Source organism: Cebus imitator, unplaced genomic scaffold (assembly GCF_001604975.1).
Source record: "Cebus imitator isolate Cc_AM_T3 unplaced genomic scaffold, Cebus_imitator-1.0 Scaffold299, whole genome shotgun sequence".
In the NCBI taxonomy this organism is placed as follows: Eukaryota; Metazoa; Chordata; class Mammalia; order Primates; family Cebidae; genus Cebus; species Cebus imitator.
Window position 1 is genome coordinate 1,422,379 of NW_016107614.1, and position 14,700 is coordinate 1,437,078.

The window sequence follows — 14,700 nt, forward strand, 5'->3', positions numbered from 1 at the left end:
AGGTCTGATGGGGACCAGCACAGTGGAGCAGCTGCTGGAAAACGTGTGCCTGCTTCTGGCCTCCCGCACCCGTGACGTGGTCAAGTCTGCACTGGGCTTCATCAAGGTGGTGGTGACTGTCATGGGCGTGGCACACCTGGCCAAGCATGTGCAGCTGGTGGTGAGTGTCCCCGTTCCCCTTAGCGAGTAGCAGGATGGCGTCTGAGCTGTCAGCGTGGACCCAGAAGCTTCAAGGCCAGCAAGTTTCAAACTTTTTTTTGTAGCCAGGTCATTAAGGAGCCCTAAAAGGGACCCGTAGGAGAATGCCCATCAGGTGGAGTTGAGGGGGGGCACACTGCCCAGGTAACTTCTCTTCACCCCAGAGCCCTCCATGGAAGGAAACAGGGGCTTACCAGGGTAAAGGCCCGTGGGCAGGGGTGCACCCTTCATTTTCCAGGTGGGGAAACTGAGGCCAGCGATTTTCCAGATCATGGGACTCAGACACTGGACCCCCCCTTCACAGGACCCCCTCCTCTTGCCTTTTTTTTCCCATCTTGCATTTTGACCTAGCTGGCTAGAGGCTATTCCTCTGGGGCCCCTGCTGGGCTACAGAAGGATCTGAAGAGCTTCTTGGTATTGGGTTCCTGGCCCTCTCTTGCCAAGAGAAGCCTCGCCCAGGCTGGGACAGGCTTCCAGACAAGCTGTGCACTGTATCTGCTGCCTCAGTTTCTTACATGCGGCTGGCTTGAGTCACACCAGACCTCCTGGTCCTCTTGCATATTTTCTTTTCTTTTTTGTTTTGTTTTGTTTTGTTTTTTGAGATGGAGTTTCGCTCTTGTTGCCTAGGCTGGAATGCAATGGCGCAATCTCAGCTCACTGCAACCTCTGCCTTCTGGGTTCAAGTGATTATCCTGCCTCAGCCTCCGGAGTAGCTGGGATTACAGGCACGCACCACTGCGCCCAGCCCCTCTTGCATATTTTCTTTGTGTCTTGCCTTGGGTTCAAGATAGGAAGGGGCAGATGAGAATCAGCACACCCTCCCACTACCCTCAAAGCCTGCAGCCTAACTAGGGACCAAAGGTGGGGAGAAGAGCTAGACAGTGATTCATCATGGAGCTATTCGAATTTATGGACACCCTGGCCGGATGCGGTGGCTCACGCCTGTAATCCCTGCACTTTGAGAGGCCAAGGTGGGCAGATCACTTGAGTTCAGGAGTTCAAGAGCAGCCTGGCCAACAGGGTGAAACCCCATCTCTACTAAAAATACAAAACTTAGCTGGGCATGGTGGCAGGTGCCCGTAATCCCAGCTACTTGGGAGGGTGAGGCAAGAGAATTGCTTGAACCCAGGAGGCAGAGGTTGCAGTGAGCTGAGATCTCACCACTATACTCCAGCCTGGGTAAGAGAGCAAGACTCTGTCTCAAAAAAAAAAAAAAGGGATTTATTGAAGTCCTTCAAAGAGTGGATGGGGAGGCTAGATGCGGTGGATCACTTGAGGTCGGGAGTTTGAGACCAGCCTGGCCAACATGGCGAAGGCTCATCTCTACTAAAAACTACAAAAATTAGCCAGGCATGGTGTCAGGTACCTGTAATTCCAGCTATTCATGTGGTTGAGTTGTGAGAATTGCTTGAACCTGGGAGGTGGTGGGTGCAGTGAGCCAAGACCATGCCATTGTACTCCAGCCAGGGTAACAGAGCAAGACTGTCTCAAAAAAAAAAAAAAAAAAAAAAGAGTAGATGGGGACCCTAGCCATTTGGGAGACACTGGAGATAAGAAGATCTTCACATGTAACGCAAACTGGGCCACATGAAGGCTTAAGAGGGATCTAGCCAGAGCAGAATGCAGTGAGATGGGGGGGACATAGGGGCCAAGAGAGACCTTGGGGTGCTAGGGGCGAAGCAGGAACCAGAGCATTAGATGATTCTGGACTGAACTCCAACCTCTATGGCCATTTAGTGAACACTTCACCCTCTGTGCCACCTCATCCTCTTCTGTAAATAGGGGGGGATAGCATGTATCTCAGGGGTAGTCCTCAGGATTCAAGGAGAGGATATATGTCAAGTACCAAGCACTGTTTAGAAGACTAAAGCTTTCATCCTGCAAGGGTGCTCAGCCCTTGTGTCCTGAAGAAGGGTGTAGGGGAGAGATGGGGGCCGCCCACCTGAGGGAAGCATGACTGGACCAGGGTGTGGGCCAGGAGCAGGGCTGCTCTTGCCCTCCGCTCAGCTGGGCCTCCCCGCCTGCGGCCCTGGTCTGGACGGCAGTGAAGGGACAACCTGGAAGGCTCACCTCACTGAAAGCCTGGTGTTCTTGCTGTCCGGCAGATGGAAGCCATTGGGAAGCTTTCAGATGACATGCGGCGGCACTTCCGCATGAAGCTTCGGAACCTCTTCACCAAGTTCATCCGCAAGTTTGGGTCTGTGCACTGAAGGGGGTGTGGGTAGGGCAGGCGAGGAGTGAGAGTTTCCAGTCCTTACAGGGACACTACCTCTGGGTCGAGCCGTCTGGCCTGTGCCTCTCACCAGCCCTTCGTTGTCACCTCAGATTTGAGCTGGTGAAAAGGCTGTTGCCGGAGGAGTACCACAAAGTCCTGGTAAACATCCGGAAAGCTGAGGCCCGGGCCAAGAGGCACCGAGCCCTGAGCCAGGCTGCCGCAGAGGAGGAAGACGAGGAGGAGGACGAGGAGCCCGCCCAGGGCAAAGGCGACAGGTGAGACCATGGTAGGGCCCTGGGACCTGGTGTCTCCCAACCCAAGGGCCTGCTGACAATGCCCGCCGACCCCCGCCTCTCCCGGGAGCCCTCTGACGGGGGGCTGCTCTGTCCTTAGCATTGAGGAGATTTTGGCTGACTCAGAGGATGAGGAGGATGATGGGGAGGAGGAAAGAAGCCGGGGCAAGGAGCAGCGGAAGCTGGCGCAGCAGAGGAGCCGAGCATGGCTGAAGGAGGGTGGCGGGGACGAGCCCCTCAACTTCCTGGATCCCAGGGTGGCCCAGCGAGTCCTGGGTAAGCACAAGGCTGGGCTGTGCACTCAGAAAACAGACTTGCTGTGGTGCCAGGTTCTTGGGTGGTGGGTAGGGGGTGGCATCCATGGCAGGCCCATGGGCAGGGCTGAGAGGTGCTCATTTGGGGTCCCTGAACGGGGCTTGCTGGTCATGAGGCTGAGTAGCGTGGGACTGCCTTCCACCTCTCATGCCAAACTCTCCACACCAGCCACACAGCCAGGGCCGGGCCGGGGCAGGAAGAAGGACCATGGCTTCAAAGTGAGCGCTGATGGCCGACTGATCATAAAGGAAGACGACACCAACAAGATGGAGGAAGAGGAAGGCGCCAAAGGTGGGGCCCAGCGCGCTTGTCCGTTCATTTATTCACCGTGCTCACTTATTCCTTCGGTGACCACTTGTTGAGGAAGCGTGGGTAAAAACAGACCTGAGAAGCTCATCTCTCAGGCAGCCTCCTCAAACTTTTTGAGCTTCTCAAACTTTTTAGACCATGTTAAGAAATCTTCATATGTTGTAACTGAGCCATTTATACAATACGTATTTAACTCAAAGGAAACTGTCAGAAACGGTCCTTCCCCTTACTGTGTGATACACTGTTAGTCTTCTGTTTTCCTCCTCCCGCTCCTCTTCCTTTTCTTCCTTCCTCTTTTTTTTTCTTTTTTTATGCAAGCTTGACTAAGGCACTGAAGGTCATTTAGAGGCAGAAAGAGCCAGAGGCTGCAACCCTCCCAGCTTCCCGGTCCCAGTGCCTCACATTGCCCAGGAGTCCCTCGGGTGTGACATCTTGGAGCCCTCTTTAGTTTCTCCTGGCGCCTCTCCACATATCCACCCATTAGCTAAGAAACACCTAGGTCTTTGAGAACACACCTGTCTTCCCTTTGTTCGGTTCCTACTGCTGCGAGTCTGGGCCCTTGCCTCTCTGCACCTCCTAACTGAAGCCTCGCTGCTCTGCATGCACCCAACTCACCAGCCGTGTGACTGCCGCCACTCAGCCTCTCCTTAGCTCCATTTCCTTGCTTCAGAGTGGATATCATACAATCCTAGTGCCTGCTTTTCCGGGTTGGAATGAAGAGGAGTTGGTGTGACGGCACAATGTATGTGCTGGGGTTACATGTGCCTGTTGTAGTTCCAAGCCTAGCGTCTTCTCTCCTCCTCTCTTGCCCCCATATACTTTCCCATCTCCTGTTCCCCTTGGTGCCCAGGCATTCCTGAGGCTGTCAGAACCCCTGCCCTCTGTCTCTGTCTTTCCAAACCCCCCTGCTCTTCAGGATTCAGCTCAAGGCCCCTTTTGTAGCCTTTCCTGGGCACCTCAGACTTTAGGCCTGATTCCCCCAGAACTCCTGCCTAGCCCAGAGGATGCTTAGCCTTCAGCCCTTGGTCATGTGCTTTTCTTTGGAGATGGAGTCACATTCTGTCACCCAGGCTGGAGTGCAGTGGCTCAGTCTGAACTCACTGCAACCCCCATGTCCTGGGTTCAAACGATTCTGCCTCAGTCTCCCAAGTATAGGGGACTACAGGTATGTACTATCTTGCCTAGCAAATTTTTGTGTTTTTAGTAGTGATGGGGTTTCACCATGTTGTAGGCTGGTCTCAAACTCCTGACCTCAGGTGATCCTCCCACCTCGTCCCCGCAAAGTGCTGGGATTACAGGTGTGAGCCACCGCACGGTCACATGCTCTCTATTGTCTTTTGGTCGTTGATTGACTTTGCCTGAGTTTCTCTTCCTTCCAACTGGTCAGTTTCATACTTCTTTATACACTACATGGAGCCCAGCACATATTGCATGGGGCAGAGATTTCAAACAGGAGAATGAAGCCATCCTGGTACAGTGGGGGTGTGTGTGGGGCTATGGAAGTGCCAGACTCCTGCAGAAACCTGGGGCTTTCTTCAAATCTCAAACAGATGAAGTGTGGGTGAGTGGGGAAAAAAGTTTCAGACAAAGCCGTTATTCACTGCAAAAGTAGGGTCACCACCTTTTTGAGGGGCGATTATCCCTAGGGCCTAGGATGAGGAGAAAGGCACAGTGCTCAGGGGTCTCATCTCTTCTAGCAGAAGGAGGATGTGGGTCTGAGGAAGGCAGTTTCCTGAGGCTGGAGTTGGTGTCCCCTCAGCTTGGTGAGCCAGGAGCGGGAGAAGGAAAGGGTAGGTTTTGAGGAGCTCCCACATGCTCACGGGCTTCTCTTTTTTGGCTCCAGGTGAGGATGAAGAGATGGCTGACCTAATGGAAGACGTGATTGTCAGGAATGTGAGTAGTTCCTGCAGACGGGGGGCTGGCGCTTCACACCTAAGCCTGGGCCCCGCAGCTTCTCACCCCCACCACACACAGGCATTGCACCTGCCCTGCTTCCAGAATGCTCAGTGCAATCTCGCAGGTGTGCATAGCAGGCGGTCCAGAGGGCTGTGGGTGCCGTGCCAGAGGGGGTGGTGCTTGTCTAGTTAAAGGAGAAAGAAACAGAGACCCTTGTCTCTCCAGCGAGGGGGTGTGCTGTGCAGGGGCGAGGGCAGCAGCTTCCCTATGTGCTCCTGCATGGGGTGGGGGCGTCCACCATAGGGAGCATGGCTATGCACCGGACACTGTGCTGAGGGCCCCACATAGCCTCACAAAGATAGGGACTCCATCGTCCCCAGGGTCACAGGGCTCAGTTGGTGCAAACCAGGAATTTGAACCCTGGTTTTCCAGTCTCCTAAGCCCAGGAATTCAACCTCTTTGCCACCATTACCCCTGTTGACCTGGCACTGCTGCCTCCCAGGATGGAAATAGCTTCTCAGCTGGCCCACCTGAAGCAGCAAGAGTGAAATGGGCCCAACCCATCGCCCAACACCTATCAGTCTCAAGCTCAGTGGAACATTTCTGGGGGCAATCTGAAGCAGTTTCTTCCTTCTCTGTCCTTCCAGACTGTGCCCCAGTCCATCCAGCCTTCCTGGGCCCCACCTGTAGGTGACAGGTACCTAGGTCAGGGGTATAGTGGTATTGGTGGGGAAGCAGCAGGCTCTTGGGTTCCATTTGGTTTCAGCCTAACCTTTTAAAGCCTCAGTTCCTGGTCTGTAAAGTGGGGTTATACATAGACCACCTGGTGGAGTCACTGGGACAGTTTGGTAAGATTGGCCATGTGAAGTGCATTAGCATAGTGCCTGGTGAGTCACAGATTTCCCCCACATTCCCGTTCTCATTGGTGTATTTGTGAATGTCTGCCCGTATGCCTTGCAAAGTGTCCGTCTGCCCAGCATGACTCGAGGAAGAGCTTTGTTATTAGAGCACTGTCACAGCGCAGAATTCTGTTTGAAGAACTGAGTAAAATCCAGACAAGTCCTCAGAGAGTAGCTGAGGACCTGAGTGGCCTCTGATGCAGGAAGCCCCTCTGGGATGCCCTTGAGGAAAACCAGTGGGTTCTGCTAAAAACCCTCCCACCCCTCCCTGCCCCCAGGCGCCCGCTCCTGTGGGACAGCTCCACCTACTGGGAGTCCTTCCTCTGCTTGGCCTGACATGGACCCCTCCAAGAGGCCACCCTTGGCCTGTCTAGTCTCCCTTTCCAGGTGACAGCAGCTGTCTGCCAAACATATGTCTCTGGGCCCAGCCTGCCTGGGCTCAAGTCCTGGTTTCTGTGGACAGTGCTTGCCACTTAGTGATGCCAAGTAAGCCGTGATGACTTGATTATTCACTTTTCCTGGAAATCTTTTTCCAGTCAAAGCTTCCTGGGTTCCTTGAGCGAAACTTCACATGTGGCTTTGCACATCCTCGGTAGCCTACTCCACTTCCTGGTCAGGGATAACCGACCACAGCCTTCTAAGGATGGCTCCCGCTGCCCCAGGCAGAGCGGGACTGGGCGGTTGCCTTGTCTCCAGGCACTGAGAGGGCCTCAGGGTGGCTGCACTCCATTGCTATTACTGCCACTTGAGACCCCCTATAGGCTTTCTTGCATGGCACTTGCTGAGTTCTAACTTTTCTTTTTTATTTTTTATTTTTATTTTTTTAATTATTATTATTTTTTAAAGACAGGGTTTCACCATGTTGGCCAGGCTGGTCTTGAACTCCTGACCTCAGGTGATCCGCCTGCTTCGGCCTCCCAAAGTGCTGAGATTACAGGCGTGAGCCACCGCGCCCGGCCAAGTTCTAACTCTTCTGCCAACCATTGTGGGATCATGAAGTGCTGGGGTACAAACAGCTGCCTCCATTGAAGGCCAATACACTGGCCTGTTGGCCAGGCACCAGCTGAACCAAGAGCCAGCTCAGCCATCATCTCCCAGAGCGCACCCAGAGTCCGCTCCCTCCCAGTTCCTGTTTCTCCCCTAGGGGCCCACTCTGCTGGGCTTTGGCCAGTGGACCTGGTGTCCCCGTCCCCTAGGCACACCCTGTGTGTGCTGCAGGCTGTTCCCTCTGCCCAGGCTGATCCCTTTCCCTGGTTGGCCTCTGAGCCTGCCTCTGGATCCCCTGTATAGCTGGAGCCCTGGGATCTGCAGTTTCAAGAGGCTTCTAGGGCACAGTGGCACAGACCACAGCGCAGGGACTAGCCCTTCCTGCTGGGGCTGCCTCTTTTCGCCTCTCCTCCCTGCACAGCATGCCTCTGCCTGGCCTGATTATTGGTTACTAGGCTCACGTCTGGTGGGCTGGGGCTGCTGTCAGGCTCGCCCTCCTTCCCTTGGACTGCCTAACACAGCACTGGGCACACAGTAGGTGTTCTGCCACTTCCTGTTGAATATAATTGACGAGTTGACGTGTCTATATTCATAACTACTGGATTGGTAGCATTGTTGAGGATCAGTGATGACTGGCTTGAGCAGGGGTCTCCCACCTACCTGAGAGCCCCTGGGACACACGAACTAGATCCTGTGCCCTGTGTCCCCAGGGCCTGGCACTTAGTAGGGAATCAGTGAGTGAGTGATTGATTAATGGAGAGAGTGGGGTGGGGTTTGTGTGAGGCAAATAACTGGTAAAACTGTTGTCTCTGAAGAGGCCAGGGACCTCATTTTCCCCATTAGGAAGGCTGGGGAAGCTGACGTCAGAAGCCCCGTGGGCAATGCAGGCCTGGGTGAGGCCGGGAGTGGAAAGACAGAGCAGGAACAGCTGCCACCAGCCCAGCAGACAGGATGTGGCCAGAGCCTCTCTCCTGCACCACCTGGCTGTGTGATCTTGGACAATTCCTTGCCCTCTCTGGGCCTTAGTTTCCACGTCTGCAAGTGGGAGGTGGGGTGCTTGGCAGAGAGCCTTTCCTGCTTGATGCAAGATACTCTGCTGTTGCCGTTGGCATTCCTGAGAGCAGGCACATCCTCTGGTTTACTCACTCCCCACCTATTCCTTCTCTATAGAAAAAGCACCAGAAGCTCAAGCACCAGAAAGGGGCTGAGGAGGAGGAGCTGGAGATGCCCCCTCAGTACCAAGGTGAGGCTTCCACTCCCCTGTCCTGGGGACACACAGATCCCTGTTGCCTGCACTGGGGGCGGGAGTCACAGGCAGGGGTGGCAGGGCCATGAGGGTGCACAGCCTGGTTGCACTCACTTGGCACCAACAGTTTGGCTAATGTGACACCCAAGACAGGCCTGGGCCCTGGGAGGGCAGGAGAGCCTGGGGTAGGAGATGTGTGCGTGGAACCCCAGCCTTCCTTAGAGCCCTGAGCCGCAGCTCCACCCTGCCCGCCCAGGCTTCCCAGGAGGCTTGCGCCTGCCCCTTTTTCAAGCTGCTTGCCTCTCTTGGTCACCCTAAGAGCACCAGCCCTGAGTCAGGCTGCGTTTGGAGAAGCCACTTGGCCGGTGCTGGGGCTGGGAACTGGGAGGGTTGGTATTGGGCCTGGTCAGAGGGTTTCCCTCTATATCTGTCTCTGGGCCTACCAGCTGTTGCCCTCCTAGAGCAGCTGCTAGAAGTGCCAAGGTGGCTTCACCTCTGCTTCCTTCTTCGCTGGGCAGCCGTGCGGGACCCCTGCCCTCAAGCCCAAGCCCTTGCAGCAGGGCCCTCACTTTGCATCAGGAGGTTCAGAGGCTCCTGTGGGAAGCCTCTGATACCAGTAGCTGGTGTGTCCTCGGAGCCCTAGAGCGTAACATAGCTGCACAACGTCACGGCTCTTCCTCTGGGCGCCCATGAGGCAGGGCCAGCTCACCTACTGTGCCCTGGGATGGAGTGGTGCAGGGACAGTAGTACCTGCCAGTCAGTGAAGCAGGGGCCTGGGGTCAGGGTGCTGGCCCAGCCTCTGCTTAGCTGTGTGATCTTGGCCTGGTTACACACTCTCTCTGAGCTTCTAGTTTCTCATCTGCAAAAAAATGGGGATTGGGGATAATTCATGTTGGTCATCTCAGAAAGTCCTCCTGAGCTAGCATTGTAGGATTCCATCCACAACTTTGTTGAGTGTTGAAGTCCAGGCTGGAGAAGACTGCTAACTTTGGACAAGGATCCTGATCTCACTAAGCCACAGGGTTCACATCTGTACAATGGGATAAATAGCTGTCCTTCTATCTCAGTGTTGAGGTTGAGAGGCTTGCCTGAGGTTGGAGTTGTAAGTGGCAGAGCTGGGAGTGGAACCTGGCTGGCTGGTTGAATTCTGTCTGACTTTGGAGAATATGGGTTATTTTATGTTAGTGTGTTAGTGGCGAATACATGTGTTCCCAGAGGTCTCTGGGAAGCTGTAAGGATTCTGGGTCAGTCTCAGGAGCCCAGTGATCTGTCAAATCACCAGCCAGTCTCTCCTCGAGGAAGGTCTTTATCCTGGTCTGATAGAGCCAAGTTCCTGGCCTTCACTCATCTGCTATCTGGCAGCTCTCTGACAGAGGGTGCCCATCACCTTCCAGGAGGAGGCTGCCCTGGCTTTACCTGACTTGTGGTCTCTGTGTTCTTCCTATAGCTGGAGGCTCTGGCATTCATCGCCCTGTGGCCAAGAAGGCTATGCCTGGGGCCGAATACAAGGCCAAGGTAAGAGCTGCATGCAGGGCATGGGGCCCCCTGGCACTGGAGAGGTGCCAGGGAGGGGCAAGAAGGAGCTGTGCCCAACACTGTCCTGAGAGGCACCTTTGCAGAACTTGACTAAGGCCAGGGAGGAAGAAGGGGTGTGCCAGGGCCTTGTTGGCATCTGAAATGGCCTTCCAGAGATGCAGGAGCTCTTTGGCACCACCTAAGGCAGAGGATGAAGGGAGGTTATGGGGTCTGTCAAGTCTAGTGCAGGGACAGAAAGGGGACTCCACCCTCCTAGCTGACTCTGTTTTTCTGGACGAACAGAAAGCAAAAGGTGATGTGAAGAGGAAAGGCCGGCCAGATCCCTATGCCTACATCCCCCTCAACAGAACCAAGCTCAACCACAGGTATGGCGCTGTGCCAGGCTGGGGCTGGAAAATCAGTGGGGAGGAAGCTGCAGAGTACCCTAAAGAAGGGAAGGCCTTATTCTCATTAAACTCTCAACTCAATATGAGTCTCTTCCAGCTTTTTTTAAAACATGCACGTATGTCATATAGTTGGTACCTACCTGTATTATTGATTTGAACTGCTTATTTATTTATTTTATTTATTTTTTTATTTTGAGATGGAGTCTCGCTCTGTAGCCCAGGCTGGAGTGCAGTGGCGATATCTTGGCTCACTGCAACCTCTGCCTCCTGGTTCAAGCGATTCTCCTGCCTCAGCCTCCTGAGTAGCTGGGATTACAGGAGCACGCCATCACGCCCAGCTAATTTTTGTATTTTTAGTAGAGATGGCGTTTCACCATGTTGGCCAGGATGGTCTTGATCTCTTGACCTCGTGATCCGCCTGCCTTGGCCTCCCAAAGTGCTGGGATTACAGGCTTGAGCCACCGCGCCCGGCTTCTGGTTTATACATACTCTACATAGCCATCATTTTTATAGCTTTGTATAATTTTGCTTTTCTAATCCCTTTATTGGTAGGAAATTAGAGTTGTTTCCGACTTAGGCCCTTAAATTGGGTTATGTGTAAGACTGCTTTGAAAACTAATGTTGCTAGGGAAATGGTATTCTCAAGTTCTAGCTTCTGCAGATTGTAAGTTACCTTTCAATGAAAGGATGGATGGGCAGAGGGAGCTTTGACTTTCTCTGGACATACATTAGAGGAAGAATGGGAGGGAGGCCTGTTTCCAGGGGGATAATTGTGCCGAAGTGGAACGGTGGTACATGAGCTGTGTGGAAGAGGGGCCGCGTGGAAGCTGGAACCACGCGTGGTCTGCCCCGTTCGTGTGTTGCCCACCACCTGGCAGCCGCCTTCTCATCCCTGCTGGTTCGGGGGGTGAGCCATCATTTGGCCGCAGGAGGGGCCTCCTATTCTTAGCCAGATGTGAAACTTCTGTTCCCTGGCCCTGCAGGAAGAAGACGAAGCTGCAGGGACAGTTCAAAGGCCTGGTAAAAGCTGCCCGGCGAGGTTCCCAGGTGGGACACAAAAACCGCAGAAAGGATCTTCGGCCCTGAGGCCCAGGGCCCCGGGGCTGCCTTGCCACCAGCTCCAGGTGCTCGACTCTGGCAGAGCCTGGACTCAGGATGACTTGGAAATAGGGCTTGGCTCTCAGAGAGAAGTCCTGGATTTATAAACTCCAAATGGGAATCACCCTTCAGAGACATCCCTGGTGCCTGGAGGTGGGAAGGTGGCCTCAGTGCCTCTGAATAGGTGCAATGAGGCACCTTTGCTTTCTGCCCAGATGGCCATGAGCCCCAGAGCAGATGATCTCCGTTTCCACCGCTGCTTGTAGCCACATGGCACCCTGGCTGTGGTCTGGGTGTGTGAGATTTATTGTGACACGATATAGAATAAATGTGTCTCATCCTGCATTTTTTTCTAGAAACTGTTTCATAATCTGCCCCCTCCATGAGTAAGAACAGTGTCCAGTTGTTGGCAACAGTGGCCAACCCTCTTCCTAACTCCTTCCATCCAGCCCAGGGCATAACATGATGCTTTGCCCATAGTACAGGCTTTGGAACTTGCCCGGGAGCACCCACCTGTGTCAGGAGGGGCAGCAAATGCCCCAGGGCTGGTGTCCAGAGCTGCAGTTCAGCACCAGGGTCTGCCCTGGCTGCCCCTGGGCACAAGTCTCTCCAGCTTCTTTGCTTACTGGTTCGACAGTGTTTGCTGAGCCCTCCATGTGCCCAGCATAGCCTGCTTCATTCACCTCCCTGTTTTCCAGTATTATTTTTATCCCAGACAATTGGAGCTGTTTGTGCGACCTGATTCCTACTGGTTCAGCTTTGTTGGTCTGCAGCAGAGAAGGGCATGGCACAGAGGTCCTGAGGTCACGGTCCTGTCAGCCCAGATCCCCTCTTGTGTGTGCATTCCCACAGGCAGCCAGAAGCAAAGAACCCCAGCTCTGTTCCCACACCCCAATATGAGGAGTGTGCTTTGTCCCCTAGCAGCTGGTTGGTACATTCTTCCCATCTCAGATTCCCCCATGTGAGGCCAGCGCACACTCACATATTCCTTGTTTCCATTCTAGTTTAAGGCACTTGGCTCTGATACTGGTCCCAGAGGCCCTGTGCACCTCCTGGCAGCCTGTCTCAGGATACTCTCATTCTCTAAGGGACCCAAGCTCAACTGGATCCAACGCCCCCCAAATTAGGGCATTTCCTCCTGATGATTTGGGGCTAGGAAAAGCTGAGAGAAACTGCGCTTGGCCCAGAGGTGGCACTGTTTACATGCCTTGTTCATAGAAATTAGAATTGGAGAGCCAGCAAGAAGGGTGGTTAGGAGTGGCTATGAGAGATCTGCAGAGGGGATCTAACCATACTCCCCATTGTTACACTTTTGAACACAAGGTGGGTCAAAGTTAGCCAAGCCTGGTCCTTTCCTGTTTCTCAGGAAATGTGACCACGTGCACTGGGAAGCTTCGTATAAAGTAGATACAGGTATGAGCCAATGGCCCAGTATTGTTGTTTTTTGTTTTTTTTTTTTTTTAAAAAGCATGAAGCCAACCTGCTTGTTATAGCACATTTTCCAAGGAGCTTTGTTTTCTTTTAAAGATGGGAGGGGCAGGTGACCTAGAAAGGTTGGCGTTAGTGATGTTCTGAATGCCATATTTTGAAAATAGACTTCAAATACAAGTCATCTTGATGCAGAGGGAAGAATTAATCCTCTGCCTCATAAACTTCAGGTGCTTAAAACATGTATTTTGAAAGTCAGTGTTCTTTAGGCTGGGTGCAGTTGCTCATGCCTGTAATCCAAGCTCTTTGGGAGGCCAAGGTAGGCAGATCACCTGAGGTCAGGAGTTCAAGAGCAGCCTGGCCAACACGGTGAAACCCCGTCTCTACTAAAAATACAAAATTAGCTGGATATGGTGGATCACAAGGTCAGGAGATAGAGACCATCCTGGCTAACATGGTGAAACCCCGTCTCTACTGAAAATACAAAATACAAAAATTAGCCAGGCATGGTACTTGCCTAGAATCCCAGCTTTTTGGGAGGCTGAGGCAGGAGAATCGTTTAAACCCAGAAAGCGGAGGTTGCAGTCAGCCGAGATGACACCACTGCACTCCAGCCTGGGCAACAGAATGAGATTCCATCTCGAAAAAATAAATAAATAAATAAAAATAAAAATACAAAAGTCACCAGGTGTGGTGGCGCACACCTGTAATCCCAGGTACCAAGGAGGCTGAGGCAGGAGAATTGATTGAACCTGGGAGGTGAAGGTTGCAGTAAGCCGAGATCTCGACATTTGCACTCCAGCCTGGATAACAAGCAAAGCTCCGCCTCAAAAAAAAAAAAAAAAAAAAAAAAGGTGGTGCTTCAACAGTGAGGGCGAAAAAGAATCTTAGGATGTTTATCAACAAAAGAGTCAGGGCCAGGTGCTGTGGCTCAAGCCTGTAATCCTAGCACTTTGGGAGGCCGAGGCACGTGGATCACGAGGTCAAGAGATCAAGACCATCCTGACCAACTTGGTGAAACCCCGTCTCTACTAAAAATACAAAAAAATTAGCCGGGCGTGGTGGCATGTGCCTGTGGTCCCAGCTACCTGGGAGGCTGAGGCAGGAGAATTGCTTGAACCTGGGAGGCAGAGGTTGCAGTGAGCTGAGATCACGCCACTGCACTCCAGCCTGGTGCCTGGTGACAGAGCAAGACTCTATCTCAAAAAAAAAAAAAGAGTCGTTCAATTTTAGGGTGAATAGAAAAGTTGAGAGCTCTCACCATCCAGATTTACTATTTCAATTTGTGCTTTTGGGAATGTCAGAATCTGAGGCTTGCTTTTCTGGGGTCCATCCTCCTCTCATTCTCAGAAATGGAAAGCAGATCGTACCCTGCCTAACTACGAAACCACAACCCTGCAGTTGGCCATAGGTCACTTGCAAAGGCTGTCCAGTCATGTCTACATCGCGACACTTCCGGCCATGGGTGAGTCCGGTTAAACTGATCTTGCCCCTTCACTATTTCCCTTCTCGTGATTGTGGCAGAAGGCTTGGTGGGGACTGGCCTGGCAGTTCATTCCCACCATTGGCTATCTTAGTCTAACTTGCAGCCTGATCAGTCCCAAGAAGGGTGTTTTTTCTGTGCTGTTTGGAACATGTAACAAAATTGCTTATGAAGTTCAGGTAACCTGTTTTCAGTCCTCAGAGTCCTCTCCCCACTTTTTTTCCTTGGTTGCTTATGTTTTTTTAAAGGGTAATGTTAAAATGATACCTATTTCACTATAAAAGTGATAAAGATTCACAGAACATTTGGATAAAACAAAAATAAAAGCAGGGGCTACAATCCTTCTACCAAATTCTTTTTTTTTTTTTTTTTTTTTTTTTTTTTTTTTTTTTTTTTTTTTTTTTTTTTTTT

At 52.6% G+C, this 14,700-nt stretch overlaps 1 protein-coding gene across 1 annotated transcript in view; it reads left to right on the forward strand.

The window, feature by feature from the left end:
- RRP12 (ribosomal RNA processing 12 homolog) overlaps positions 1 to 11,723 on the forward strand; it is a 47,143-nt gene extending 35,420 nt beyond the window's left edge. Inside the window, exons 17-26 of the mRNA XM_037729331.1 lie at positions 3 to 160; positions 2,304 to 2,395; positions 2,524 to 2,688; positions 2,807 to 2,982; positions 3,190 to 3,312; positions 5,174 to 5,223; positions 8,283 to 8,355; positions 9,806 to 9,873; positions 10,177 to 10,259; positions 11,264 to 11,723. Coding sequence (XP_037585259.1) covers positions 3 to 160; positions 2,304 to 2,395; positions 2,524 to 2,688; positions 2,807 to 2,982; positions 3,190 to 3,312; positions 5,174 to 5,223; positions 8,283 to 8,355; positions 9,806 to 9,873; positions 10,177 to 10,259; positions 11,264 to 11,366 — 1,091 coding nt within the window. The 3' untranslated portion in view covers positions 11,367 to 11,723. The remainder of the gene's footprint in view (positions 1 to 2; positions 161 to 2,303; positions 2,396 to 2,523; positions 2,689 to 2,806; positions 2,983 to 3,189; positions 3,313 to 5,173; positions 5,224 to 8,282; positions 8,356 to 9,805; positions 9,874 to 10,176; positions 10,260 to 11,263) is intronic.
- The last annotated feature ends 2,977 nt before the right edge of the window (positions 11,724 to 14,700 follow it).